At 39.2% G+C, this 25,859-nt stretch overlaps 1 protein-coding gene across 6 annotated transcripts in view; it reads left to right on the forward strand.

Moving 5' to 3' along the window:
• The window catches only part of sptbn4b (spectrin, beta, non-erythrocytic 4b), an 86,392-nt gene that overhangs the window by 53,060 nt on the left and 7,473 nt on the right, over positions 1-25,859 (forward strand). For 4 of the 6 annotated variants that reach the window (XR_004342870.1, XM_032590909.1, XM_032590910.1 and 1 more), the window contains 15 exons: positions 649-912; positions 2,183-2,407; positions 3,099-3,188; positions 4,234-4,512; positions 5,395-5,525; positions 6,332-6,536; positions 7,350-7,595; positions 8,620-8,754; positions 10,229-10,500; positions 10,794-10,932; positions 12,147-12,231; positions 12,320-12,516; positions 13,208-14,112; positions 22,392-22,452; positions 23,458-23,714. Coding sequence is in view for 5 of the 6 variants with exons in the window: in XM_032590909.1 (XP_032446800.1) it covers positions 649-912; positions 2,183-2,407; positions 3,099-3,188; positions 4,234-4,512; positions 5,395-5,525; positions 6,332-6,536; positions 7,350-7,595; positions 8,620-8,754; positions 10,229-10,500; positions 10,794-10,932; positions 12,147-12,231; positions 12,320-12,516; positions 13,208-14,112; positions 22,392-22,452; positions 23,458-23,714 (3,491 nt within the window). In the remaining variant the exon portion in view is untranslated. The remainder of the gene's footprint in view (positions 1-648; positions 913-2,182; positions 2,408-3,098; positions 3,189-4,233; positions 4,513-5,394; positions 5,526-6,331; positions 6,537-7,349; positions 7,596-8,619; positions 8,755-10,228; positions 10,501-10,793; positions 10,933-12,146; positions 12,232-12,319; positions 12,517-13,207; positions 14,113-22,391; positions 22,453-23,457; positions 23,715-25,859) is intronic. The other 2 variants (XM_032590911.1, XM_032590913.1) reach the window with 1 other exon arrangement.

Here is a 25,859-nt window from a genome sequence, read left to right on the forward strand (position 1 = left end):
GAAGTGTGAAAGTGAAACACAGCAGCTGAAAATGTAACAAATGTTGAAATTTTGGTCCTAAATCGAACGGAGTCTACCTGACTGTGAGCTGTGAAAACAGTCTGTTTGATTCTTTTTCATTTAGGTTTTTTTTTCTACTTTATTCTTATTTATGTTCACTTGCCTATGAGTCTGATATATTTTACTTGTTTTACTTTATTTTTAATAATTCTACATACATATACTAGCTGTACTATTAATTATGTAAGAGACTGGAGATATTTTCTTTATTTTTAACGCCTTTTTCCCTCTGAAGCTCATATAAAACACATTGGCTCTGCTGGATCGGTCTGAATTAAACAGGAGACGGATTTTAGTGCAGACGGGTTGAATGAAAAATAAATGAAGTGGAGCAGGTGAATGTAAAGAATGACGGTCCATCTGTTCATCCGATGGGGGTGAAGTTCAAAAGGAGCAGAAATCTGAAAAAGATGAAGGTGATGATGTCATCTGCACACCATTATGATAAAACACCACAAAGGCAATATTTGGTGATGTGATGAAATTCAAAAAATTGTCTTTTAACATTTTCCACCCCAGAATGAGTTAAAAATAAAAATTTTCTATCATTATTTCTTTAACACCTCTTTTCGTCTCTCGTCCATCCAGGAAGGGCAGCAGCTGATAAAGGAAAAGCCGGAGCTGAGCCCGGTGGTCCGGAAGAAGCTGGAGGAGATCCGGGAGTGCTGGCTGGACCTGGAGAGCACCACTCAGGCCAAAGCTCGCCAGCTGTTTGAGGCCAACAAGGCGGACCTGCTGGTTCAGAGCTACGAAAGCCTGGACCAGCGGCTGGGGCAGCTGGAGGGGCAGCTGGCCTACGTGGACCAGGGTCAGGACCTCACCACCGTCAACAAGCAGCTCAAGAAGCTACATGTACGTGGAAATTTATGGCTCCCTGCTGACCTTGAAACCAATAATTAACTGGTTTCCATCAGCAGTTAGAGGGGTTTGTTTGTCAGATATTTTTCTAATGAATTAAAAGAACTTTAATTCATTAGAAATACATTTAATTAATGAATTAAACATTAGATTTAGAAATTAAACACATTCTCAATATGAAGGTAGCTGCACTAAACCTAAAGGACTCATTATAAACATTAATTCTGCTTTTGCTAGAGCGCTATAACACAGTATTTAGTGGAAGCTAATGCTAGAGCGCTATAACACAGTATTTAGTGGAAGCTAATGCTAGAGCGCTATAACACAGTATTTAGCTATAGCTAATGCTAGAGCGCTATAACACAGTATTTAGCTATAGCTAATGCTAGAGCGCTATAACACAGTATTTAGCTATAGCTAATGCTAAAGCGCTATAACACAGTATTTAGCTATAGCTAATGCTAGAGCGCTATAACACAGTATTTAGCTATAGCTAATGCTAGAGCGCTATAACACAGTATTTAGCTATAGCTAATGCTAGAGCGCTATAACACAGTATTTAGCTATAGCTAATGCTAGAGCGCTATAACACAGTATTTAGCTATAGCTAATGCTAGAGCGCTATAACACAGTATTTAGTGGAAGCTAATGCTAAATTGATAAATTGAACCACTTTGTGTCAATGACACATCTGTTACAACATAGTATTATAGTAACTATATCTAATTACTTTTTAAAAGTAACTTGCGCAACACTAATATGTACATCTACTGTACGTAGAAAGGAAATAATGACAGTGAAATTAGTAGATCTGTTTTTGTCATGCTATCCACATTAACCCTTTTTATTGACTTGTCATTCCTAAACTATTTATATATTTTTAAAGTTCTGTTGGTCCCTGCAGATTTCTCCCACATTGGTTATCTGGAGGCTTTTAAACAGAACTTCCTCTTTCTTTTCTTTATCTTTTCACCTGGCGTCTCCTACTCTGCTGCTTACAGCTTCCTTTGGCACGCCTGCCACTTGCACTGCTTTACACCGCCATCTTAACTCCAAATCTAACTCCATTACCCAGAATCCATCCTGCTAAGTGGTACAGTAACCTTCATCACACCTCACGTCCATCTGCCATTTATCGCTTTGCTGAATTTTGGGCACATTTGTTTTGCATTTTTAGGGAAAAGTGGAACAAAAATGGTACATTTCTTTTAAAATAACAACCATCCTACCGGTCCATCTTCCTCTCCTTCTTCCTCTCTGTCAGACCATGGAGACCCAGATGGAGGAGTGGTATAAGGAGGCGGGGCAGCTCCAGGTCCAGACGGCTTCCATCCCGCAACAGACACAGATCCAGGGCACGGTGGTGGAGCGGCAGGCCGCCGTGGAGACCAGGATGGCCCGACTCATTGAGCCGTTGAAGGAGAGGCGGCGCCTTCTTCTAGCGTCTAAGGAGGTCCATCAAGTTGGGCGAGACCTGGAGGACGAGATTGTGAGTAGGAGACACAGACCTTTAAGGACATGGGAACAAAGTTAGGACTGCTGCTGCTTCACTGTGTGATTATATTGAGATAATTTCACATTATTATAAATGTTAAACCTTTATCATGACCTTTTCTTTGTAATTTGAGTTTTCTCTATAACGTTCAATATTAAAGGTGACCTGTTATGCTTCTTTAAACAGGTTAGAATAGGTCTACGGCCTATACAAAGCATGTTGACTTTTTTGTACAAAATCATTCTTACAATGAGATTTTATCCAGCTTAGTTCTGCCTTTTTTGAGCTTCTTTCAGAATGAGCTGTTTTAGGGCTTCTGTCACTTTCAATCCAAATGAGCTGCTGCTGGCCACGCCTCCCCAACTTACTATTTACAGATGCATAACTATATAACCATAGGCCTTTGAAAAGCAGAAGTAGAGCCTCCTGCACAAACAACAAGTTTGTTCTTCTGTGGTATTTTCCAGCCGTTACTGTACACTGTACTTGAGTCCTCGACACGGCTGTCGCGGGTTCGATTCCCGGACCCAGCGACATTTGCTGCATGTCTTCCCCCCTTTCCTGTCAGCCTACTTTCATATAAGGGACCCACAAAAGACCCCCTGGAGGGGAGAAAAAAAACGTATAAAAATGTGAATTTTGCATAAAAGTTTTCTTTTATCTTTTTATCTGTTTGTTTCTTTAGTTGTGGGTCCAGGAGCGCCTCCCTCTGGCCATGAACCAGGAGCACGGCTCATCGCTGCAAGCCGTCCAGCAGCTCATGAAGAAGAACCAGGTAAAAAACAGCATGTGTTGTTATTATTTAGACTTCATAGAGCTTTTCCATCCTCATGGATGCATTACCTGCATCTGAAAATATTTAAAAATCTTACTCTTTAATTAATAAATCAAATTTTTCATGACATAATTTACTATCACTGAACTAGGCCATTATAGTGTAAATGATGAGCAAATACACATATTGATATTTACAGTTATATGTTAATTGGAAGGCTGCAATGAGCAATAAATCAATCAATCGCATGATAAATTAAGCCAAACTCAATAATTCTTATTTGCATGATTTATCAATTTTCTCTTTCCATCCAAAAATTGGATAACAAAATTTGAAGGATAATTTAGTTTAATTTTGGATATTTGAAAAGTCTTCCAGTTCCAGTGATAAATGTTCATTAGAATGTAAAATTTATTGATCTTTATTCTTGCATCATTATGCCATTACCATCATATTACTTGAAAATGATCTCAATACAACAATATTATCCTTTATCACAATAACTCCTGGGACAATTTATCGTACAGAAAAAAATTATTAACGTGGAACTCCTACATGTTAGTCATAATGTTCATGATTATTATTTTTCCACTGAATTTAACATTATTGTACATACAGTAGTTACAAAAAGCTGAAGTGAAATGTATTTCATTGCAAAGCATGATTTATTTGGAGAGAGGAAGTCTTTTATTTTGAAGAATGCTTAACAGGTTTGTCTTTTGTCGCTGTCTTGCCTTCTGTTGTTTTTAGGTTGCTAGGATACGAACAGCTGTTGCAGTCGCTTGTTCAGTAAAAACTTAACAGAAAATGTTTAGAAAAAACATCCGAGCCTCCATTCGCCATGTATTAGATGTACAGTAGTTTGCCTAATTTCTGGGTCTAATTTTACAAATTTCTTACATGTTGAATTTATGTCAATGCATCACAAAGTGGGTCTTTGGAAATGCGATTCCTTTTGCTGTAACGTTTTTGTTACGCAAATAAAGTTTCTGTTTTCAAACAGATGTATAAATTCTGAAGCGAACAGTTTACTGTGTTGCTGCAGACGCTCCAGAGGGAGCTGGAGGGCCACAGGAGCAGAATAGAAGACGTCCTGGAGAGGGCAGGGATCATCGCCACCATCAGGAGCCCAGAGGCCGACTGCGTCAGGGCGGGCCACGACCAGCTGGCCCAGCTGTGGGCCCTGCTGTGGGCCGAGACGGAGCGCAGGCAGCTGGTTCTGGACGCCATGTACCAAGCCCAGCAGTACTACTTCGACACGGCCGAGGTCGAGGCCTGGCTGAGCGAGCAGGAGCTGCACATGATGAACGAGGAGAAGGGAAAGGTGCATCGGTTGACGCTTTACTGGAATACGAATGTTTGAGAGTCAGAAGCTGTATTTCCATTGACCATATGATTGCGTAATTTGACATTTCAAACATAAATTCACTTCATGGAATAATGCTGTTTTGGAAAAAAAAAATTTTTGATAAGTTTTGCGGTTAGGATGAAGTTGGGTTTTTTTTGGCCGTATCGAAATTGAATTAGTTTGCAAAACTTCAATGGAAACATTTTTTTTCACATCAAACGAGTCACATGATCAACTACCAATGTTGCCTCTAGCTGCGTTTCCATTGACCTTAAAATTGCACAATTTGGAATTTGGAAAATAAATGTCCTTAATGGAAATACGGCAATTTAAAAAACAAATCTAAAGAAACTAAAGTGTTTAGTAAAAACAGAAAGAGTTGTTTTTTTTGGCTATATTGAAATTACTGTATTTATGGAAACACTTTTTTCGCGTCACATGATCACCAACAGGAAGTTACTACTGGCAGAAATGACAAAGAAGATGATCACAGGAAATGGTTGGAGGATGATGGCGTTGCATGTTTTTTTAATGACGTTCGATTTTAACTTCATTTCTTGGAAACATTAGCGACATTAGCGGAGTCTTTAAGTTTTGTGCACGCTTGTAAATTTAGTAAAATTGCACAATTTGACATTTAAAAAATAACTTTGCTTAATGGAAACGTGCAGGTTTTTTAATGAATTATCATGTGAACAAATTTAGTGGCGTGGGATTTTTAATTGCATTTCCTATTTAATGGAAACGCTGCCGTTGCGAAATTGTGTTTTTTCAAGATTAGCAGAATATAGACAAAGTTTTACAACCATTTGTTATGGAAACGCAGCTTCTGTGAATAACTCCGTGTTTACACTTCAGGACGAGCCGAGCACGCTGCAGCTGCTGAAGAAACATTTGCTGCTGGAACAAACCATCGAGGATTATGCTGAGACCATCGGCCTGCTGTCGCAGCAATGTCGCCAGCTGCTGGAGATGGGACATCCAGACAGGTGAGCTCCATAACACCTAATCTGACAGATTATCTCCCATCACAACCAGTCAGAGCAGCGACGTCCAAACATTTAACCGCATGGCCCAAAACTGTCAAGTTGAAAGTAACTGAGGACAGAAAACATTTATATTTTTGCCTCTTTTAATTTGAATCATTTGATTTAGTTTCCCTTTGTGATCAGTAAATTATTTGTGAATTTAATTGTTATTATTTTATATTTTTTTTGCAAAACATTTTCCTTTTACCTGGACAGCTACAAGCAAAACAATATTTTAAAAATAAATATGTAAAAAATAAATAAATGTTATATATAGTATATGTAATGTATCTGTATATAAATTAAATATTTATTCATAAAATAAATATAAAATGTACATATTACATTTATATAAACATGATATAAATTAAAGAAGTTGCATTTCTAAAAATATGCTTTCTGAATTATATTTTTGTCATGAGTAATAATAAGACTTTTGAAAAAACATTGTCTGATTCCAGCAGAAAGGGAGCTTCATGTAATTATTGATCTGTAAACGTCCTAAATATTGACTGTGTTAAACTTTGAATTTTTTTGTGTGTATTCTCAGAACAGGATTCAAGTCGCTCATTATTTGAAAAGCTTCTTGTTTATTTATCTTAATTTATGTTTGCATTGAAATCTTCTCTTGAGTAAAATGTTTTATCGTCCCTATTTACTAAGAAACTGAATCAACATGAAACACGTTGTTTGATATAAGTTTATTCCACTGGACATTAAGGGATTTAAAGTTAGCATCTTTCCTGTCTTTGTGCTTTCGCCCACAGCGAACGGATCAGCAAGCGTCAGTCGCAGATCGACCGTCTGTACGTGTCTCTGAAGGACCTGGTGGAGGAGAGGAAGAGCCGCCTGGAGCAGCAGTACTGGCTGTACCAGCTCAACAGGGAGGTGGACGAGCTGGAGCAGTGGATCGCCCAGAGGGAAGTGGTGGCCAGCTCGCCTGAACTGGGCCAGGACTTTGAGCACGTCTCCGTGAGTTTGCTTTTCACAAGTCTGGGGATGAGGCGGACATTTGGAATCATTTTTTTAAATTTGTATATCTTCTGGGCTTTTTCTGCTATTATTTTTGGATACCAAAAACATTTTTAAAAATAGTTGACATGCAGGACTGAGTAAAGTTTGCAAAACTGATTATTTATTTTAAATATATTGTTTGACAAAATATAATATACTTTCCGATCGGAGACTGTTTCCTGTTTCCTTTATTTGCCATTGGAGAATATTTACCAATGACTGATAACGGCTATCTAACACTTAAATGCTGTTATTAACTTTTCCTTTAATTATGACCTTAAGATAATGAGTATCCAGGAATTTTTCAGTCAGGTTTCCCGAGGCAAAATCACACCGGAAGTAAAGATGCACTGCTTCGAGTCATAACGGCCTTAACTGTGAAAAGGGTCTATTGCCTCAGAAAGGGAGGGAATCGCCATAGCAACCAGTGACTCAGCAGTTTCCTCTGTCACATTTCACCTTTACAAGTTCTTTGAAATTGAGAATTAAAACCTCAGAAAAATATCAAATAGAATAAAGTTTACTAAAATAAGCCATAGTTGGATGATTTATAAAATAAAATATCATGTTATTTGTTGCCGCTGTTTTTTGTATTTAGTTCCCTGTTGGTGTTGCTTACTTTCTCTCTTAGTCCCAACTTTATATGTCTTGCTATAAAAATAATGAAATGTCTTAGTTATTTGCTGTAGGTGAACACCTAGTAAATAGCATCTCTAATTATTATATGACAAATAAAAACAATAGTTTGTTTCATTTTTGAAATGCTTCCAGGTCCTCCAGGAAAAGTTCACAGAGTTTGCGTCGGAGACAGGAAGTGTGGGACAGGAGCGCGTGACGGCCGTCAATCAGATGGTGGACGAGCTCATCGACTATGGCCACTCTGAGGCCGCCACCATCGCCGAGTGGAAGGACGGGGTCAACGAGGCCTGGGCCGACCTGCTGGAGCTCATGGAGACCCGAGCGCAGATGCTCACTGCTTCTCACCAGCTGCACAAGTTCTTCTCCGACTGCAAAGAGGTAAAACAAAGACAGTAGCTGAGTTTCCGTTTCAAATCTGTGTAAGTCTTTGTCGATGTTCTCCTAGTGTCAAAACAACATAATTTCATAATTGCGGTGTCTCCATTAAATAAGAAATGTAATTAAAGTCACACGACAACTCATTAAAAATCATGGCAGCTGCATGAGATATATTGATAATTCAGCATTCATCATCTATCAGCCAATCAGAGGAGACGTTTGCCTCTTATTTAGGTGTGTGAGCGTCAAGCCCCCTGAGTTGTTGGAGCAGATAAGTTCTGGGGAAATTGTAGTCGGCCATTTTATATTAGAACTATGGGTTTAACATGTTGGAATGACATAAAAACATCTTTTGAACTTTGTGATGCTGTGAGAGCTCTGGTGGAGCCAGAAAAAACAAAAAGAAATCATCATCCTCCTACAACGTCCTGTCATCTTCTTTGGCGTTTCTCAACAATTTCACATTTTACAAACAAAATCCAAACACAAATTGACAAAAATGAACTCTGGTCCGCCTACAAACATCGGTCTCGGTTCTGATGAAGTGAACTCTGGTGCAGTTTGAAAGCATATGTGAACGCCAAGCGTACTGGAGACTGCTCCAAAAGCAGGAAGTGGTCTACAGCACAAGGCATTCTGGGTAAATACAACCAAAACAAATGGCTTAGGCTAGCGCTAGCGGTAAAAATGGCTCATGGGCTTTTATCAAAGACAAAAGAGAAATCCTACAACTGATAAACGTTGCCACCACTCCATTTTGTTTACATTTTGTAACGAAGGCAGTTGTGCTCAGTTCTTCTCCAGAGGTTTCCATGTAGTTTCTTTCAGTAGTTCTGTGGACAGCGCCACCACAGGTGAGGAGGGGAACACGTTTTTCAATTAGTTTGGATCTGTTGTCAGTTTGTATTGTGAAAGTGAACCACAGCAGCTGGAAACGTAACAAAAGCTGCAACTTGGGACCAAATCAGTTTGGTCCCAAGTTTTTTTCTTTCAGCATATTTACATAATATTTCTTAATTTCCAGATATTGGCCCAGATTGAGGATAAGCACCGGCGGATCCCAGAGGTCCGGGCTCGGCAGGGCAGCACATCCAACACCAGCACGCTGCAGAGGCTCCTGCAAAGCTTCGAACAGGACATCCAGCTGCTGGTCACTCAGGTACAGCAGACACACGCTGCCTGCTCTGGCATCTGTGCGCTCTACATCTGAAAACTGGCGGGAGGTTTTACATCGTTTCTTGTTTGATTTTTTAACCTTGACTTACAGTCCTGTACGAACATGAAGAGAAAGTGAATAGAAAGTCAAAAATTAAAGACAAACTCTTCTCTAAATTTACCAAATTCCAAGGAGAACCTTTTGCAATACTTACACAGATCGACAAAATTATTGGTTCCTGTTCGTTAATGATCAAAAAAGGTCACTGAAATAACTTGAAGTCAATAATAGATAAAAAATTAACAAATGAAAATCAGACAATGCTTTAGGATAATGAAAAAAAACAACTAATGAAACAAACCTGGACAAAAATAAATACTGCTATCTCAACTGCAAAACCAAAACATCAAAGTTCTTTTGGTTTAGTTTCTTTATTCGCTTGAATTAAGACAAAACCAACTTACAAGTAACTTTGGAGTTTAAAGGAGCTTGTTTTAAGTCAATAGATTCCTTTAAAAGTACTACATTATATCACCTTTAACATTTTTCCTTTGTTATAGGTGAAATAATCTGCCAGTGGAACTAAAAAATTTTCATCGATATTAAGCAATAATTTATTTAAAATAAACTCCTTCTTGCTCCAAAGTTACTTCAGTTAGTTTTGTCTTAATTCAAGTGAATAAAGAAACTAAACTGGGTAAGATTTTATGTTTTACACATGTGGTTGAAAAATGTTTGTTTTTGTAACCAAAGACTTTTTGCATATATATTTTGTTCCTAAAACTGGAAAAATTTTCCTATAAAATCTTTCATTCAGAGATTGTAGCTGTATCTTTTATGCTACAAATTACTTTGGTACCTCACCAACACAAATATTACCAAGTATTTTTGATTTTTGGTCTAGTTTCTAGTAGAAATATTGTACCACACTTGAAATGAGACAAAACTAACTTACAGGTAACTTTTCAGCAAGAAATATGAGCTTGTTTTAAGTCAATAATTCCTTAATATTGATGGAAAAAGTTCCAGTTCATAATCAACTGTAACTGTGCCGTTACCTAGCAACCGTAGTCCAAGCCCAGCTCGTCTCCTAGCAACCAAGTTCTAGTTCATCTGGCAGGTTCATTCACTTATAAGAAAAATTTTTCCCATGTTATCAGTGAAATAAATATATCTTGCTGAAAAGTTACTTTTAAGTTACTTTTGTCTTATTTCAAGTGTAATAAGATATTTGTACTAGAAAGTAGACCAAAGACTAAAAAGACTGTGTTTTTACAGTGACGTTTGTTCTGGCAAAACTACGAAATTACTGTGTAAGAACCTGCAGTGCAGAGAAAGTGATTAATTTTCCTGAGCACTAATGGAGAAAACACAGCTGCTCTGTGCAGAGCCCCAAAATGTCCTGAGCAGCTGCACTCGCTGCGTCATTCTGATCTTAAACCCGGTCCGTTTACTCATCGCTACGTTATTTCCCCAGGTGCGTCAGCTGCAGGAAAGCGCGGCCCAGCTGAGGACGGTGTATGCAGGCGAGAAGGCCGAAGCCATCGCTTGCCGTGAGCACGAAGTGATGCAGTGCTGGAAGGAGCTGCTGACTTCCTGTGAAGAGTGCCGGCTGCAGATCACCACGGAAACGGACAAGCTGAGGTTCTTCAGCATGGTCCGGGATCAGATCATGTGGATGGAGTCCATCATCTGTCAGATCGGCACCGGGGAGAAACCCAGGTGTGCAGAAAAGTCCAACAGCTGGAGGTTTATTTTCATGATTATTTATGTTTTTTTTAAACATTTATTTAAATATTTATTTTAAAAATATTTATTTTAAAGCCACATTTTGATCAATGTCATTCAGTTGACATGGTGAAAATGTGATTTGGAAAAATAAACACCCATTTTTTTCTTTTGTAACTTGATAACTGACCCAAATTATGTTTAAACTGTGATGCAATGTTTAGTTCTGAAGAATATTCAGTTGTCAAAAGGCTTAGAGCAACATGGTGGCCTGTAAATGCAGAGCAGATGTGATGGTTCTGTGGTTCCTGCAGGGACGTGTCGTCGGTGGAGGTGTTGATGAACTACCACCAGAGCCTGAAGAGCGAAGTGGAGGCCCGCAGCCAGAGCACGCTGGAGTGCATCGAAATGGGAAAAATGCTGCTGGCTGCTAGAAACCCTGCAGCTGAAGAGGTGAGATTACATAAAAATAACGCCAGCAGACATCAGTGTTAGGCAAATGATGCAGCGATATCAGACGAGATGTTCGTATTCTACAGGAGGCAGATGTGGACAATTCTCACCAGAATTGATCACCGTCACGTTTCAGGCTTCCTACCACAACATTTTTACAATAGATTTCTGAGTCTTTAGTCCATTCTTAGTTTACAGACTAAATATTTAGCTCCAAACTAAATTTTTATTTTGCAAGCTAAATATTTAGTTTCAATATTTGGCTAGTAAGCTAAATATTTAATAAGCAATATTTAGTTTGCTAACTAAAATTTGATTAGTTATTTCCATAAATATTTAGTATGCAAGTTAACTATTTAGCTCCAAACAAAATATTTAGCTCAGAGCTACCTAAATATTTAAATATTTAATTTGAAGCTAAATATTTACCCAACAAGCTAACTATTTAGTTTGAAGCTAAATAGTAAGTTAGAATTCTAAATACTTAATAACCAAGCAAAATGTTTATCTCCATGAATATTTAGTGTTCATGTTGAGCATTAGTTAGCTAAATATTTAGCACTGAAGTAGTTAATATTTCATTAGCTCTGAGCTAGCTTAATATTTGAATATTGAGCTTTGAGCTAAATATTTAGCTAGCAAGCTACTCAGTTTGAAGCTAAATATTTAGTAAACAAGTTAAATATTTATCATCATAAATGTTTAGTGTGCAAGCTAACCATTTAGCTCCAAGATAAATATTTAGCTCTGAGCTAGCTGTATATTTGGCTAACTCAGAGCTAGCGTAATATTTTACCAGCTCTGAACTAGCTAAATCTTTAAAAAATGAGTTTGTACCTAAATATTTGGTTGGCTAATTATGTAGCTTGCTAACTTAATTATTTTGAAATTGTGACATTTATAAATGAATGATGGACATTGTGAAAATCCATCCATCCATTTTCTAACACCCTTGTCCTTAGTGGGGTTGGGAGAGGTGCTGGTGTCTATCTCCAGCTAACGTTCTGGGCGAGAAGCGGGTTCACCCTGGACAGGTCGCCACAGCATTGTGAAAATATGACTGAAAAATGAACTCCCAATTTTTGTGAGAAGCTTATTAATTCCAATTACTGCTGCTAATTAGATTTAATCTGGTGTATTTGAAGTAAATGCTCACTTTTTCCAAAAGTGAGCTGTATAGATTTCTAATTCTGATGTTTGTTTTCAAATTTTAGATCAAGGAGAAGCTAGAAAAGGTGGTTGCGAAGCAGCGTGAGCTTTCAGAGAAGTGGGACAAACACTGGGAGTTCCTCCAGCAACGTGAGCACAAAAAACCCGTCGTAAATGGAGACCTTATCACACTTTCTGTTCTTAAAAACTCTGCCTGTTCCTTCCGTTTTGCCACCAGTGTTGGAGGTTCACCAGTTCGCCCAGGAGGCGATGGTGGCGGAGGCCTGGCTGACGGCTCAGGAACCGCTGATCAGCAGCAAGGAGCTGGGCGGCAGCGTGGACGAGGTGGAGCAGCTCATACGCCGACACGAAGCCTTCCGGAAAGCCGCCGCCACCTGGGAGGAGAGATTCAGCTCGCTGCGGCGTCTCACTACGGTAAAACCCGCCGTGAACACCGAGTCGGTCCAAAATACTGAAACTGCTTATCAGCTAGGGAGTTTACATATTAACTTATTATTAAGTTAATTTTGACGTTTAGTTTGACTATTAAATATTTAGGTAGATACATAGTTTGAAAAACGCAAAATTTATCCCTTGCTACTTAAATATTTACCTAAAAAAATATATTCAGCTTCAAAATAAATGTCTTAGCTCTGATCTAAATATGTTTTTTCTTGAAGGTAAATATTTTGTATCTTCAAACTATACATTTAACTATACGTATATATCAAGCTACGTATTTAGATTGAACCTAAATATTTTGTTTCAAACTAAACATTTAAGATGGTAACTAAATATTTACCCTCAGACTAAGTATTTAGTTTAAAACTGTAACATTTATAAAAGATATTTGTTGAAAATATGACTGAAAAATGAATAAGTTTTTTTACGACAGACTATATAACCGGAATTTAGTTCATTTTGACTGTAAACTACATTTATTGTTGCTTCAGTGAAATATCATAACCTTGATATTTGAACCCTGTGGAGTTTCCCATTTTTCTCTCTCAAATTTTTGTTTATTTTTAATCTTTTTTCCACAGGAGGAAATTTTATACGTTTTTATTTCACAAACAACAACGTGAAGCTTCATTTTACTTCTAAACTTGTTTTTTACCTTTTCCAGGTGGAAAAGTTGAGAGCGGAGCAGAGCAAGCTGCCGCCGACGCCGCTGCTGGGCCGTAAAGTCTTCCTGGACCCTCAGGACGCGGCGCCGGGCCCGGCTGCGCTGCCCCGCCTCCCCGTCTCCCCCGTCATGAGGCAGACCATCTACGAGCAGAACGAAGCCACCACACCGCCGTCGCCCTCGCCCGCCACGCCCACGCCGTCCCCGTCGGCGGCCGCCCGCCGGCTTGCCTCCGCCGTCGTCAACAGCTCCGGCTACCGGCACGGCGGCGTGGTGGCCGTCCAGCCGGCCGCTTCATCCATTGCCTCCGTCGCCACGGCGGCCATGTTGGTTTCAGCCAATCAGATGCGGGAAAGCGCCAGCACGGCGAAGGAACAGGCGACGAAAGCCATGAGCTACCTGCAGCCGGAGGCGAAGACGTCGCCGTATCTACGGCAACCGAAGATCAAACACTTGGATGACGCGGTGACGCCGCTGATCGTGGCGAGCCGCCTGGAGAGAGGGAGAGAGCGAGGGAGGGAGAGAGAGGAGCGCGCAGAGGTGGCGGTGATGGCGGAGGTGGTGCTCCAGGAGCCGGGCCGGGAGCGGCTGCACAGTGAGCCCACCAGGGGGCCCCGCGGGTCCAGAACCGACCCGCTGGGCCGCGCCGAGCCGCAGGTCCAGGCGTACCAGCGGCAGCTGTCCAGCGAGCAGCTGATCCAGGCGCGGCGCGACGAGCTTCCGCAGGAAGTCTGGAGGGAGCAGGCGGGACGGCGCGACAGGCGGACGCTGGAGCGGCAGACGTCCAGCGAACAGGAAGGACACGAAGGCCGGCGGAGAGAGAGAGAGCGCCACCGAGTGGAGAGGCAGGAGTCCAGCGACAATGACGTGGGGAGGGAACAATCCGACCGACGCTCCACTGGAGGGTGAGACAAAAAAAAAAAACCTCAGAGAGCCAGACTCTACAGCAGGGGCGTCAAACTCCAGTCCTGGAGGCCCGCCGTCCTGCAACATTTACATCTGCCTCCACCTGAATAGAATAATTAGGTCATTAAGGCTGGAAAACTGATCTACACCAGGAGGAGGTAATTAAGACATTTCATTCCAGTGTTTTGTACCTGTGGCACATCTAAAAACTGCAGGACTGCGGCCCTGGAGGACTGGAGTTTGAGACCCCTGCTCTACACCAACCACTCAGTACATTTAGCTTTTTAGAAAAAAATTACTTTTAGGAGTATTTTTACTACGCTGCACTTTGAGTAATTATATTATGAAGTATCTCTGCTCTTACTTGAGTCACATTTTTGGTTACTCTACCCACCTCCACTTAACTAGTAAGTAACTATTCAGTAAGATATAAGAGCTGGTTTTAAATGAATAATTCCTTAATATTGATGAAAATTTAGTAGTTGCATTGGGAGATCATCTCACTTGTGATCTGGGAAAATGTCTTGTTACATGTTAAATAAATTGCAAGTGGAAGTTGTCAGGTCTAAATACCTATTAGAGACAATTTGAACAAATACAGGAAAGACAAGAGAGTTAGATTCTGTTATACTCGCGAGGAGAGCAGACAGAGATGTGTTTACAGTTACAAATCTTCGACCTGCTCTGCCACACATCTGTCTGTTCCTCTCTTTTATTGATCTTTAGGAACCCTGCCACAAGGGGCGCTGCAACTCTAAAAAGGGTGGAGTCAAAGCATTCATCACATGGTTGCAGCGCTAAATAACATTCACTTCTAGACACATGTTATCTATACTCTAAATCTTTCTTGCTCCAGGCCCGGTGTGAAACAAGACACATTGCATAGCTTCAAAGCAACGGCTTTGTATCACAAAGCAGCACAGAGCAGAGTTTATTGTCAGGCCTGTAAAACTCTGCTGGGAGCAATTAACACCTCCGTCTTGTAGGAAGTCCTGCAGGACAACAGCTGCCGAGGGTAGCTGTCACCTCTATTTCCCAGGGAAGTCTCAGGATAGAATCAAAGTTATTTAACACACAGAAACATTACTTATACTAAGAATAAAGAGTAAAAGCATATAAGCAAACAATATCTAAATGTAACTACAAGACTACATAATACAACGAATATTTGATAATTACTAAAAATACAATTTACCCAACATTTCCCTCCTGTTTATCAGATATTTGGTGTACTTCTCATATCCCTTCAAAACCAGTCACTTCAAATGATTTTCAACTGGGAGATGATTTTTTGGAAAGCAAACATTTTTACACTCAGGGGTTATACCCAGTCCAAAAATTAGGATCTGGATACCTGTCAGAAGAGTCATCATCAGAGTATTCTTTGTCAACATCAGCTTTTTTCTCTAATAAAGGATACATCTGTGCCATCTGGTCCTCCATGGGTGAAATCGCTGTGGTAATGAGACGGTTAAACAAAGAACGCAGGCACGGAACAAAACAACATCCACACAAAGTCAAAATTGCAGCAAATACTGCAATTGTTACTAAGACAGAGGACACAAGGTTTCTAATACTTCCCAAAGGCATCCATCCATGCATCCCACATGGAAGTATCCACTCCAGAGTGTTCCTACAGTTTGCCATTAAGGGTGCGTAGCCCTATAATGGCCTTCGTTAAGCTTCCATCAGCTGCTGTATTGTTTGGTAAAAATGTGCAACATTTTTCTCCAAAAATCATGCACACCCCTCCTTTCTCAGCCAGCAGCATGTCAAAAGCTATGTAGTTCTGAAAAGCCATCAGTGAAGTAGCAGCCAGCTGTTCATGGATTGCCTCGAACCCAGCCTGTGTCCAGTTGCCCAGTCTTTTGTACATTGTAATGGATGCAATTTATTCTGTCTACGTTTTTGTCAATCGTGCACCACCAACAAATTGTAGATTCAAAACCAGCCTCAACCTGATCAACTAATTTATATTCATCAGGCACTTCACGAGGGACTCCGATGGCATCGATGTATGTCGGATCAATATCTGTATTTTTCCATGTCACTTCACGTTTCTGTAAGTGTTGCCTCTTCTGAAAAAAAACACTAGACAAAGAGAGTATCAGTTTTTCCGCAGATGTAGGATATACAGATACAGGTAATAACAGAGAAATTAATGCACAAAACCCTGTAATCGCCAGCTTCAAAAGACATGTTTCCAAACTAATGTTTTACCAAAATGTTAAACATATGCAGATCTTTCTCTTAAACCAATCTTATAAAATAAAACTAAACAAACAAAACAAAACAATAAACAAAAGCTTAAAATTTGCTGCAGTTGTACAGTTTACATTTATCATCAAAACAATGAATATCAATGTGTATTAGACAGTCCAGTTTAAATTACTTTTATAGTACAAACTGGATCTTACTGGTTATTTGTCTAAAACATTCAACATGTTTTCCTTAAACAAAATTCAAAAAGTTAGACTTGGAGAAATTATAATGAAACAAATCCAGACATTTTCAAAATATACTAATTTTACCTAGGCTTTTACTTGTCGTCGAATTTAAAGTTTTATTCAAAATCGTTTTAAATGGATGTAAATCAAAACAAAAATCAAGTTTAGAAAAATCATGATAATCCCACCTGAGTACTTTTACTGCTTAGTGATAACTTTAATCAATAACAGATTCTGCAAAACATCTCTTAAAGCATTCTTGCTCCATTAAATTAATGCTCTGAAAAATGGCTAACACAATAATATCTTTTAATTTCTATAATTTTTTCCCCAAGTTAATTTACCAAAATATGCTTCAGTAATCGCTATAAATTTGTTATCTATTGGTTACAAAATATTTTAGCCCCCTTGTCAGAACATCTTTTAATGGAGAACGACTCAAAACCATTCAAAAGAAACATCTTTCACCCGACCATATCTTTCCTTTCACTTTTCTATGTGTAACACAGATCAAACATGTTCTTCAAAAATAAAAAATTTTATTTAAGTAATATAAAAGATAAACCTATAACAATATTCTCCCCCCTGTTGATGCATTATCTGCTAATGCATCACATTTCTACGACTTTTAAATAACGATGTTGATAAAACAGGTTTATGATGTTCCCTGAGAAATTCTACCAAATTCAATGCTGCCTTTTTCCCAAAAGGTAAACTCGTCAAAACAAACAAAACAATTTATGTTAGCATGCTTTAAATCTGCAAGATTACTATTTTCCCAAAACGTTACAGTTTTAAAGCTCCTTATCTCATTTTACTCTTATGATTGTCAGATAATTCATTTTACAAACTCCTCAAAAATTTTCACTAGTGTTTGACAAGGCGTGTTCACCAATTAAAACTCTGTGAAGGTTTTGCATTAACCAGCCAGAGAGACGTTGAAGAAAATTCAAAAACTATAGTCTACAAAGAAAATCCAAAAATGATAAATTGGGCCCAAACTAAAATCAACATAACAAATACAATTCAGTTGTTAACAGAACAAACTCAAACACAAACTGACCTAACAAACAAGACATAAGGGGAACTTAAATAGTGGCTGATCAGACCATTAACACACACTAAGGGGTAGTTAAACACACAAAACCCTAACAAATACTGGTCAGAATATTACCAAATCTACAAATGAAAGAAATTAAACTAAAAACCAAATTTCCCCCTCCCTGGGTGAACAAATGGAATGGCCCGCTAAGGAAGTTTGACACCCATATATGGACACCAATCAGCTGGAGCTCATCTGTATGATGAGCAACAGGTCCAGAGGAAACTGATAACTCAAAAGAAAGAAATTAATTTGTTATATTTAACAAATATAAAGACCGGACACTTAAAGTTCACTAAATGAGTGCATAACAAATAGCCAACCAAAAAGTCAGACCAACGAAAACAAATTCAAAAATAAAAAATCCAAACTACTCACTAATCAATATATAAAGTAATATTAAAGGAAAACAGTAATTCAGTGTTTGGATGCAAAAAGCTTATATTTAACATTTTCCACATTATTCCTTGCTCACTAAGTATTTACTTGCTTAAACTATTTACACTAAAGAGAAAATGTTTCACTAAATCTAAGCACAAACCTGCCTTATGTAATAATAAAGATCCTCTAAAATTTATGAAACCCGTATATGCTTATATTTCACAAGTTATATTTTAAAGTCACTACACTATTCTGAGCAATCTCTATTGTCAGACCATAAAACAAATTCTGAAGCCCACCATAAAACCCCCTTTCACCTCTCGGAGGAACTGACTTATATGGCAGGAAAGAGAGCCGATAAGGATGTCAGGAAGAACTCCCAATTCTTTAAATACTTTAGTAGGCTTTGGCACGTAAAGCATCAGATATGTTTTAGTCTCTAATTGTAAAATTTGAACTTAAAAAACCTTTCGTCGTACCACTACTGATATTTTGTCAGGAGGTACTTTTAGATGTTGGGAGCGAAAGTGATTTACATCACACCCTCTCGTTCTGTCTTGCTGAGTTACTACAAGTGGGGGTTACTTCACACTTAAAAAATAATGGTATGCAAAAAGGCTTCACATGTTAATTAGTTGAATCTTGTGGGGGTAGAAGTTACAGCACAGCTGTAGCTTGTTCTCTACAAAAATTCCACCAGATCCTCTTTGATTAACCCATAAGTTATTTCTAACTTAATATTATCCTTCAACAACAAATTTGTACAGTGTAGCAAACTTTTTCTATATTCATTCAATTTCTAGTCAACAAATGAGTTACTTCTATTTTATTCTGTCTTATTCATCCATAATTCCTGTAGATTTAATAATATTTTATCTATCCTAAAGTTTTGGTCAGTTTAAAAAGACTGATTTTGAAACTATCTAGAATCGGTTGCATACTGCAGTTTGTTGTTATCGGAGCAATGCCTCTTACAGTTAGAGCCTGTTTCTCTAAAGATTTTTTTATCTATATCCTCTACCCATTTAAAAAGTCCCATTATAGCTAATTGTATTTTATTTTATTTTTTTTTCCTTATTTCATTTGCAGCCCTCTCTTCTTTCTGTAGGCACTTTTGAAATGAAGTGACCTTTTGTAATACATTAAAAGTTCTTGAAAAAGAAATAAATCCATACATAGAGTAATGTTAATGTATCTATCTTACCATCCCCCCAGTTGAGACATGCAAAAACGCCATGGCTCAATATAGCAGCCCACTTATACAAGTTGTTTTTTTTAACAGGAAAAATAGGAGTGTTACATGAAGAATTTTCACACTGCACTATGACTCCTGCCACAATAAGATCTTTAATTTCTAGTTTTATACCCTCCTGTGCATCTGTTTTTAAAGGATATTACTTAACTTTTGGTCTAAACTCTGTTTTGGGTATTGTTAAGGAAATATGGCTATTTTTGATGGTTTAATATAGTTAAGCTAATGCCATGTGCGTTTAAGTAGATCAACATTCCTATCTGGACAAGCTGATGCAAGGTAGGACTTCGGAGACAAACATTGTCCTGGCAAGGCTGTAATTTAAAGCAGCCATAAAATAACATGCTCCTGAAAGGCTTTAAATTTGGAGGCCATAAAGAGTATCTTCCCCGGCTCACAGGTCAGAGGTCGGGGTTTCCCAGGAGCTTAGAGTTGCATCTGGAGTTGATCACAAACTTAGGAATCTTGGAAACACTTAGGTTTAATTTCTGATATACTTTCTTAATATTAATAGCAATAGTGTGTCAGATTAAAGTATATTACCAAAGCTACAAGTACTAATCTAGTATATGGAATGTATTTGAAAATGTACTAACTATGACAATATCGGAATCAAGAGAAACGCCTACACTAGAAAAGGGAATGCTCAATAATAAGAATGCAGACAACTGTCCTGTTTTTGCTTTTAAGCATCAGCTGTCTCCAAAGGCGCCTTTGTTCTTATTCTTCTAATTCTTTTGTCATTCACAGGCTGTATTCGTCAAACGATTCTTCCTCCTTCTGTTTGACTCTACTTATCTCAGTGTAGTTTGCTCTGCGTTGATATCTTTGAACTGTCCTTGCTGCTAAAGCATTAACTCTGTTTGTTAATTCGTTACTATTGTGTGCAAGAACTTGAGGAGGGTTCCCTGCTAATAATGGGGTCCAGTCTCCTCGAACATGATGCCAGTCACTGCCTAAAGCAGTCATCCAGACTTGTTGAACCTCATTTCCGTTTAAATGATAAGATTCACGTATGTTATTCATGTCTTCAACAAAGCGGTTCACATCCTCTTTAAGAGGTGTGATCCCTTCTAGCGCCTTTTTTATATCCTCCAGGGTCCACGTTCTATATACTAGAATCGTGGGCGCTGCTCCATCTTCTCCTGCATTAAGATTTGCTACTTGTATCATAGGATAAAGATCAGTCGTGTGTGGCTGACTATTTGCCTCTTCTGAAGGGCAACATGGGGGAGGGAGAAAAAGCCCAGTGGGAGCTACAGCTCCCTGCACCAAAATTTCTCCCCAGTTCTTAGACCACTTAAAGTTTGCTTTTTGTATTATTTGTTTCTCTCCTTCTGTTTTGTTATTTTGGTATTTGGTAACTTCAGCTACGTCCCCTCCCCCTCCTGCTGCTCCCTGCTCGTCTGCCTGCCTTTTCACACTTCTGAAACTTGTCTCATCATCCTCCCTTCTATAAAACATCAAATTCTTTGATTTCTGTGGGTTTGACTTTGTTTTTTGCGTTATTTCATCCTGCAGTACTGTTAGTTTCTGTGAGTTTAGACGGCCGTCAAAGTTGTAGTTTGTTAACCAGTTATCTAAATATTTTATTTTATGCGGATCCTGATTTTCAACATATTTCCAGTCATTTGATTTCAAACTGTGTGTTGGCTTATTCTTGCTTATACTTTGCCCATTTTTTTTTATTTTTTTTTTATACAATTTAGCCCAGTTTGTCCGACTCATAGGGAATCCTATAAACTGGAGATCTTTTCAGTAGGCCAGCAATTAAAAATACCTGTAGTGGTAACCCCCGCTTCAACTCTTTCGAGTGGGAGGTTCTTACCTCTGCATCCAAGACAGGTTTGCTGGTTACAACCCTACTGTTTTATATGAGATAAAACACCAAGCGGTATTTATATCTCCAATCACACTCACAATCATACGTTTGTTGCGGAACTTAAGCGCCTGCTCCGCCGGACTCCGCCATCCGTTCCAATTACAATTTTAATGCCTGATTTAAATATTTTTATTATTGATTAAATTTTACTGCAGGTTTATACTAGGCTCCGTGCGCCTTTTCCACGAAATTTTTACGTAAGGACTTCGGACGCCCTTCACGGATTCAGTTTCATTTTTTACCTGTTAGAGTCTAGAATTTCCAGGGTTTTCTTATTCGCGCAATGACCCTCAGTCATTCGCCACATATTTAAACAAGAATCCACTCACCCTCTGTCTTCCCCTCAGAGCCGTCAACCGTAAGATCCCAGCAGGCAGGCAGAGCGCCAGCCCTTGAACAGGTTCTGATAAGCTTCCACTAGGAAACTTGCCGTGCGCACGGTCTTTACTGGGGTCCACCATGCCCGCTGGAATCCTTCCGGTATATTGGCATCCGGCTGCGAAGGACCAAATAATGTCAGGTCTAAATACCTATTAGAGACAATTTGAACAAATACAGGAAAGACAAGAGAGTTAGATTCTGTTATACTCGCGAGGAGAGCAGACAGAGATGTGTTTACAGTTACAAATCTTCGACCTGCTCTGCCACACATCTGTCTGTTCCTCTCTTTTATTGATCTTTAGGAACCCTGCCACAAGGGGCGCTGCAACTCTAAAAAGGGTGGAGTCAAAGCATTCATCACATGGTTGCAGCGCTAAATAACATTCACTTCTAGACACATGTTATCTATACTCTAAATCTTTCTTGCTCCAGGCCCGGTGTGAAACAAGACACATTGCATAGCTTCAAAGCAACGGCTTTGTATCACAAAGCAGCACAGAGCAGAGTTTATTGTCAGGCCTGTAAAACTCTGCTGGGAGCAATTAACACCTCCGTCTTGTAGGAAGTCCTGCAGGACAACAGCTGCCGAGGGTAGCTGTCACCTCTATTTCCCAGGGAAGTCTCAGGATAGAATCAAAGTTATTTAACACACAGAAACATTACTTATACTAAGAATAAAGAGTAAAAGCATATAAGCAAACAATATCTAAATGTAACTACAAGACTACATAATACAACGAATATTTGATAATTACTAAAAATACAATTTACCCAACAGAAGTAAAATAACAAAAACATATTATTTACCATCATAACTGTGATTGTTTCCACAGAGAGAAGAGAACCACCATGGCAGAAATTGTAGAGCAGCTTCAAGAAAGAGAAGCAGCACAGGTTTGGAGTCTTACTTCAAAGGTCAAAGTTCATAGTTGTCAAAGTTTTCTTCCTGTTTCTTAAAGGGGCGGTATTATGTATTTTCCAGGCACATAGTGAAAGTTTACAGCATAATTAAGTAACTATTTTAACATCAATTGGAATCAAAATGCTAACATTTTACTTTGTAATTTAACACCTTGAAATTGGGCCTCTGTTTTTTTTTTATAAGCTCTTCTTGCTCTTTCTGAAGCTCCTCCTTCAGAAAGTCATCCCAACATGGCTCCTCTATTGACCCTTTAACAACGTTTTTACCAGCGTTGCACTGATTAGCAGCTCCTATAATGAGCTCAGCAGGTGTTTGCTAATTGCTACTGGCTAGTCTGAAGGAGCTGAGTGGGGGACGGCTGCTCTTATTCCTAGAAAAAACTTGGAGTTTGAAAGGTCAAAAATTTTCTTTAAAAAATTCTGAAATTTTGAGATTGATCACAGAAATTTTCTTGAAAAATATAAATTAAAAATTTCAGTTTCAAAAGTCGAACATGTTCAAGATTAATCTAGTTCTGTGGAAACTTTTTACTTTTCAAGCTCAGAAATTTCCTTGTTTTTTCTCAAAATTAGTCTCAAAGTTTCTGAGTTTTTTGGTGGAAATTCGTCATCTAGAATGAATCTAGAATGAATCTAGAATGACTCTAGAATGACTCTAACACGTTGCATGTTGAAGTCGTGAGTTAAAACACTTTTCGTCGTTTTTTAAAATTCAGCAATCTAACAGTTTCCCTCTTTTGTTATTTTTTATAAATATGTCCAAGTATAGAAATGTGAGAAAACCACAATTTTCTGTTTATTCAGTCAGAATTTAGCACAGCTGACACAAAATAATGTTAGAATTTGATGATATTTTTGTTTAATTCAGAATATTATGATAAATATGTTATAGAAAGACGACTGGACTCGGGTTTTAAAGAAAATGGCCGCTTATCAATTAATCATCAGTCGATGAACCTTCTTCCTTCTCGCCCTCAGGCGCGCGGCGAGGTTCCCCGCCTGCCCAACGGTCTGCCAGAAAAGTCTTCCCGTCCGGACCGGCCCAGAGCCCGGGACCGACCCAAACCCAGACGGCGGCCGCGCCCCAAAGAGCCGGGAGAGACGACGCGGCGTTCCCGATCGGCTCCGGCCCAGAGCAGCCAGGCGACGCCGCAGCCTCCGACCCACACGGCGCATCACGAGGGCTTCCTGTTCCGCAAGCTGGACATCGAGAGCATGAAGAAGAGCACCAACAGGTGGGTCTTCAGGGCCCGGCGGGCCGCCAGCGCACGCAGGATGCTCCCTGCTGTCATGACCATCCAAATTAACGAACTCCAATTTCCAAATTCCCAAAAGTTTTCTTTGAGTTTTAACTATAAATGGTTGGAATATTTTAAATCTCTTCTGGCTTTAATAATCCCTGTTGTGTTAATTGATCAATCGATGGCAACGGGGCGCAAATTCAGCATGCAGAGTTACGACTTTTGCATCTGATGTGTTGGGAAGATGCATGACTCGGCTCACATGTGGTCCTTACAAGCTGCAACCGAACCAAAGTTCAGCTGTGGTTCTGCTCAGCGTTCAGGTCTTCCTTCCTCCATTACAGCCAGATTTCAAAATGGAGTTCACAGATTTAGGAGCTCAGACAGGTTTTGAGGGTTTTTTTATCTTAAAGCAGAAGAGTCATGCAGCCACAGCGCCTCCGCACTTACTTTACCCCTGGTAAAAACGTGAGAAAGTTTCAAAAACACTGATTGATTGATTGGAAGGTGATTTTCAACGGGTATTGGTAACGTTCACACAAGTTGGATTTTTTTTTTCTTTTTTACAGAATTTTTTTTTTTCTGAAATCTGATTTTTCAGATTTTTTTCTGAAATCTGATTTTTCAGATTTTTTTCTGAAATCTGATCTTTCAGATTTTTTTTTTGTTGAAATCACATTTGTCTTTTTTTGTGAAGAAATCAGATTTTTTTTCTGTAGTTTAAATTTCCAGCTTACTAACTAAATACTTATTTATTCTTTGATAGTCTAACTCCTGTTAGCACAACTTGAACACAACAATGGTATTTCTCTGCGTCCAATCCGATCGTTATTTGAAGCAAAAATTAACCCCCAGGGAGCCGAGAGAAGCAGCTTTGTCATAAATCGCTGCTGTTAGTGGATGTCATTGTGCGTCAGGTTTACCGGCGTACCAGAAACACACAACAAAGGTTCCAACGAGAACCTTTGTATGTAAAAAACTATATTAATTATCAATCAATCAATCAATCAATCTTTATTTCAGACACAAAAGAGGTCCATAGTAAAACAAAAAGAAAAGAAAAAAAACAAAAACAAAATGTAATGTTTGCTGGATTTATGTGTATTAAGATTCATCCACTGCTGTTGTTTACAGATGTTTGTGCATCAGATTTAGGGTCGTACCAGAAAAAAAGCAAAGTTCCGGCCAGAACCTTTGTGAAAAACAAAAAGTAAAAAAATGTTTTACTTAACATATAGTTTTATTTTCTACTGTATGAATATAAAGCTGCATTTTACCAGGGGTGTGGTAACATTTAAGGGTGCTGTGTATCTAAATATCTTATTTGTTGCATTCAGAATGTGAGGACAACAGTTACATGAAATAAAAAAGTTCCCCACAGCATGATGAAACTCCACGCATGATGCTTAACCTGAACGCCACGCAGCCGAGGCAGCTGCTTCACTCGCTGACTAACTGGCTGGATGAAGAGTGCAGCGAGAGCGGACCGATCCGCTCGCAAACCCACACACACTCACCAGACGAGCCCCCACTCTGACCCGCTCTCCACCGCCCTCTGGTGGCCGGTCCGATCACGCACAGCCAAAAAGCTCATCCAGTTCCAGCAACGGATGACGCCCGCTCATGCGCCCACTCACGGCAGTGGATGAATGCGGCCATATGTACATGCCCTGTTATGTACATGGGAAGGTAAAGCACAACTGTGAATGGCTTGAATCCAGTGTTGAATCATTGGGATTCAACCCGTCACCGTTATGTCGCGACTCTACAAACTGTCACTCTGTGGTTCTGTGCATAGTAATATTCTGATGAAACCTGCAAAATGTGTCGCTGAATATGGTGCTTTTAGATTGAATTCATTGTGGTTTAGTTCTCTGATGGGAAAAAGAATGTACACCCTTCTTTATCTCTCAGGTTTTACAAGCTTTTATTGTACAAAACCACATAACCAGTCACTCACAGTCATTATTTAATAAGCCTAGAAAGTTTGGTTCAGTCTCGGTTCGGTTGAAGCGATCTCTGGTTCAGTTCAAATGCATATGTGAAGGCCAAGCGGACCAGAGGCCGCTTCAAAAGCAGGAAGTGGACTACAGTGCAGAAAAATGCTACAAACAAAAATTCTGCAACCACAAGAAATTG

This window comes from Xiphophorus hellerii, chromosome 18, assembly GCF_003331165.1.
Source record: "Xiphophorus hellerii strain 12219 chromosome 18, Xiphophorus_hellerii-4.1, whole genome shotgun sequence".
NCBI lineage: Eukaryota > Metazoa > Chordata > Actinopteri > Cyprinodontiformes > Poeciliidae > Xiphophorus > Xiphophorus hellerii.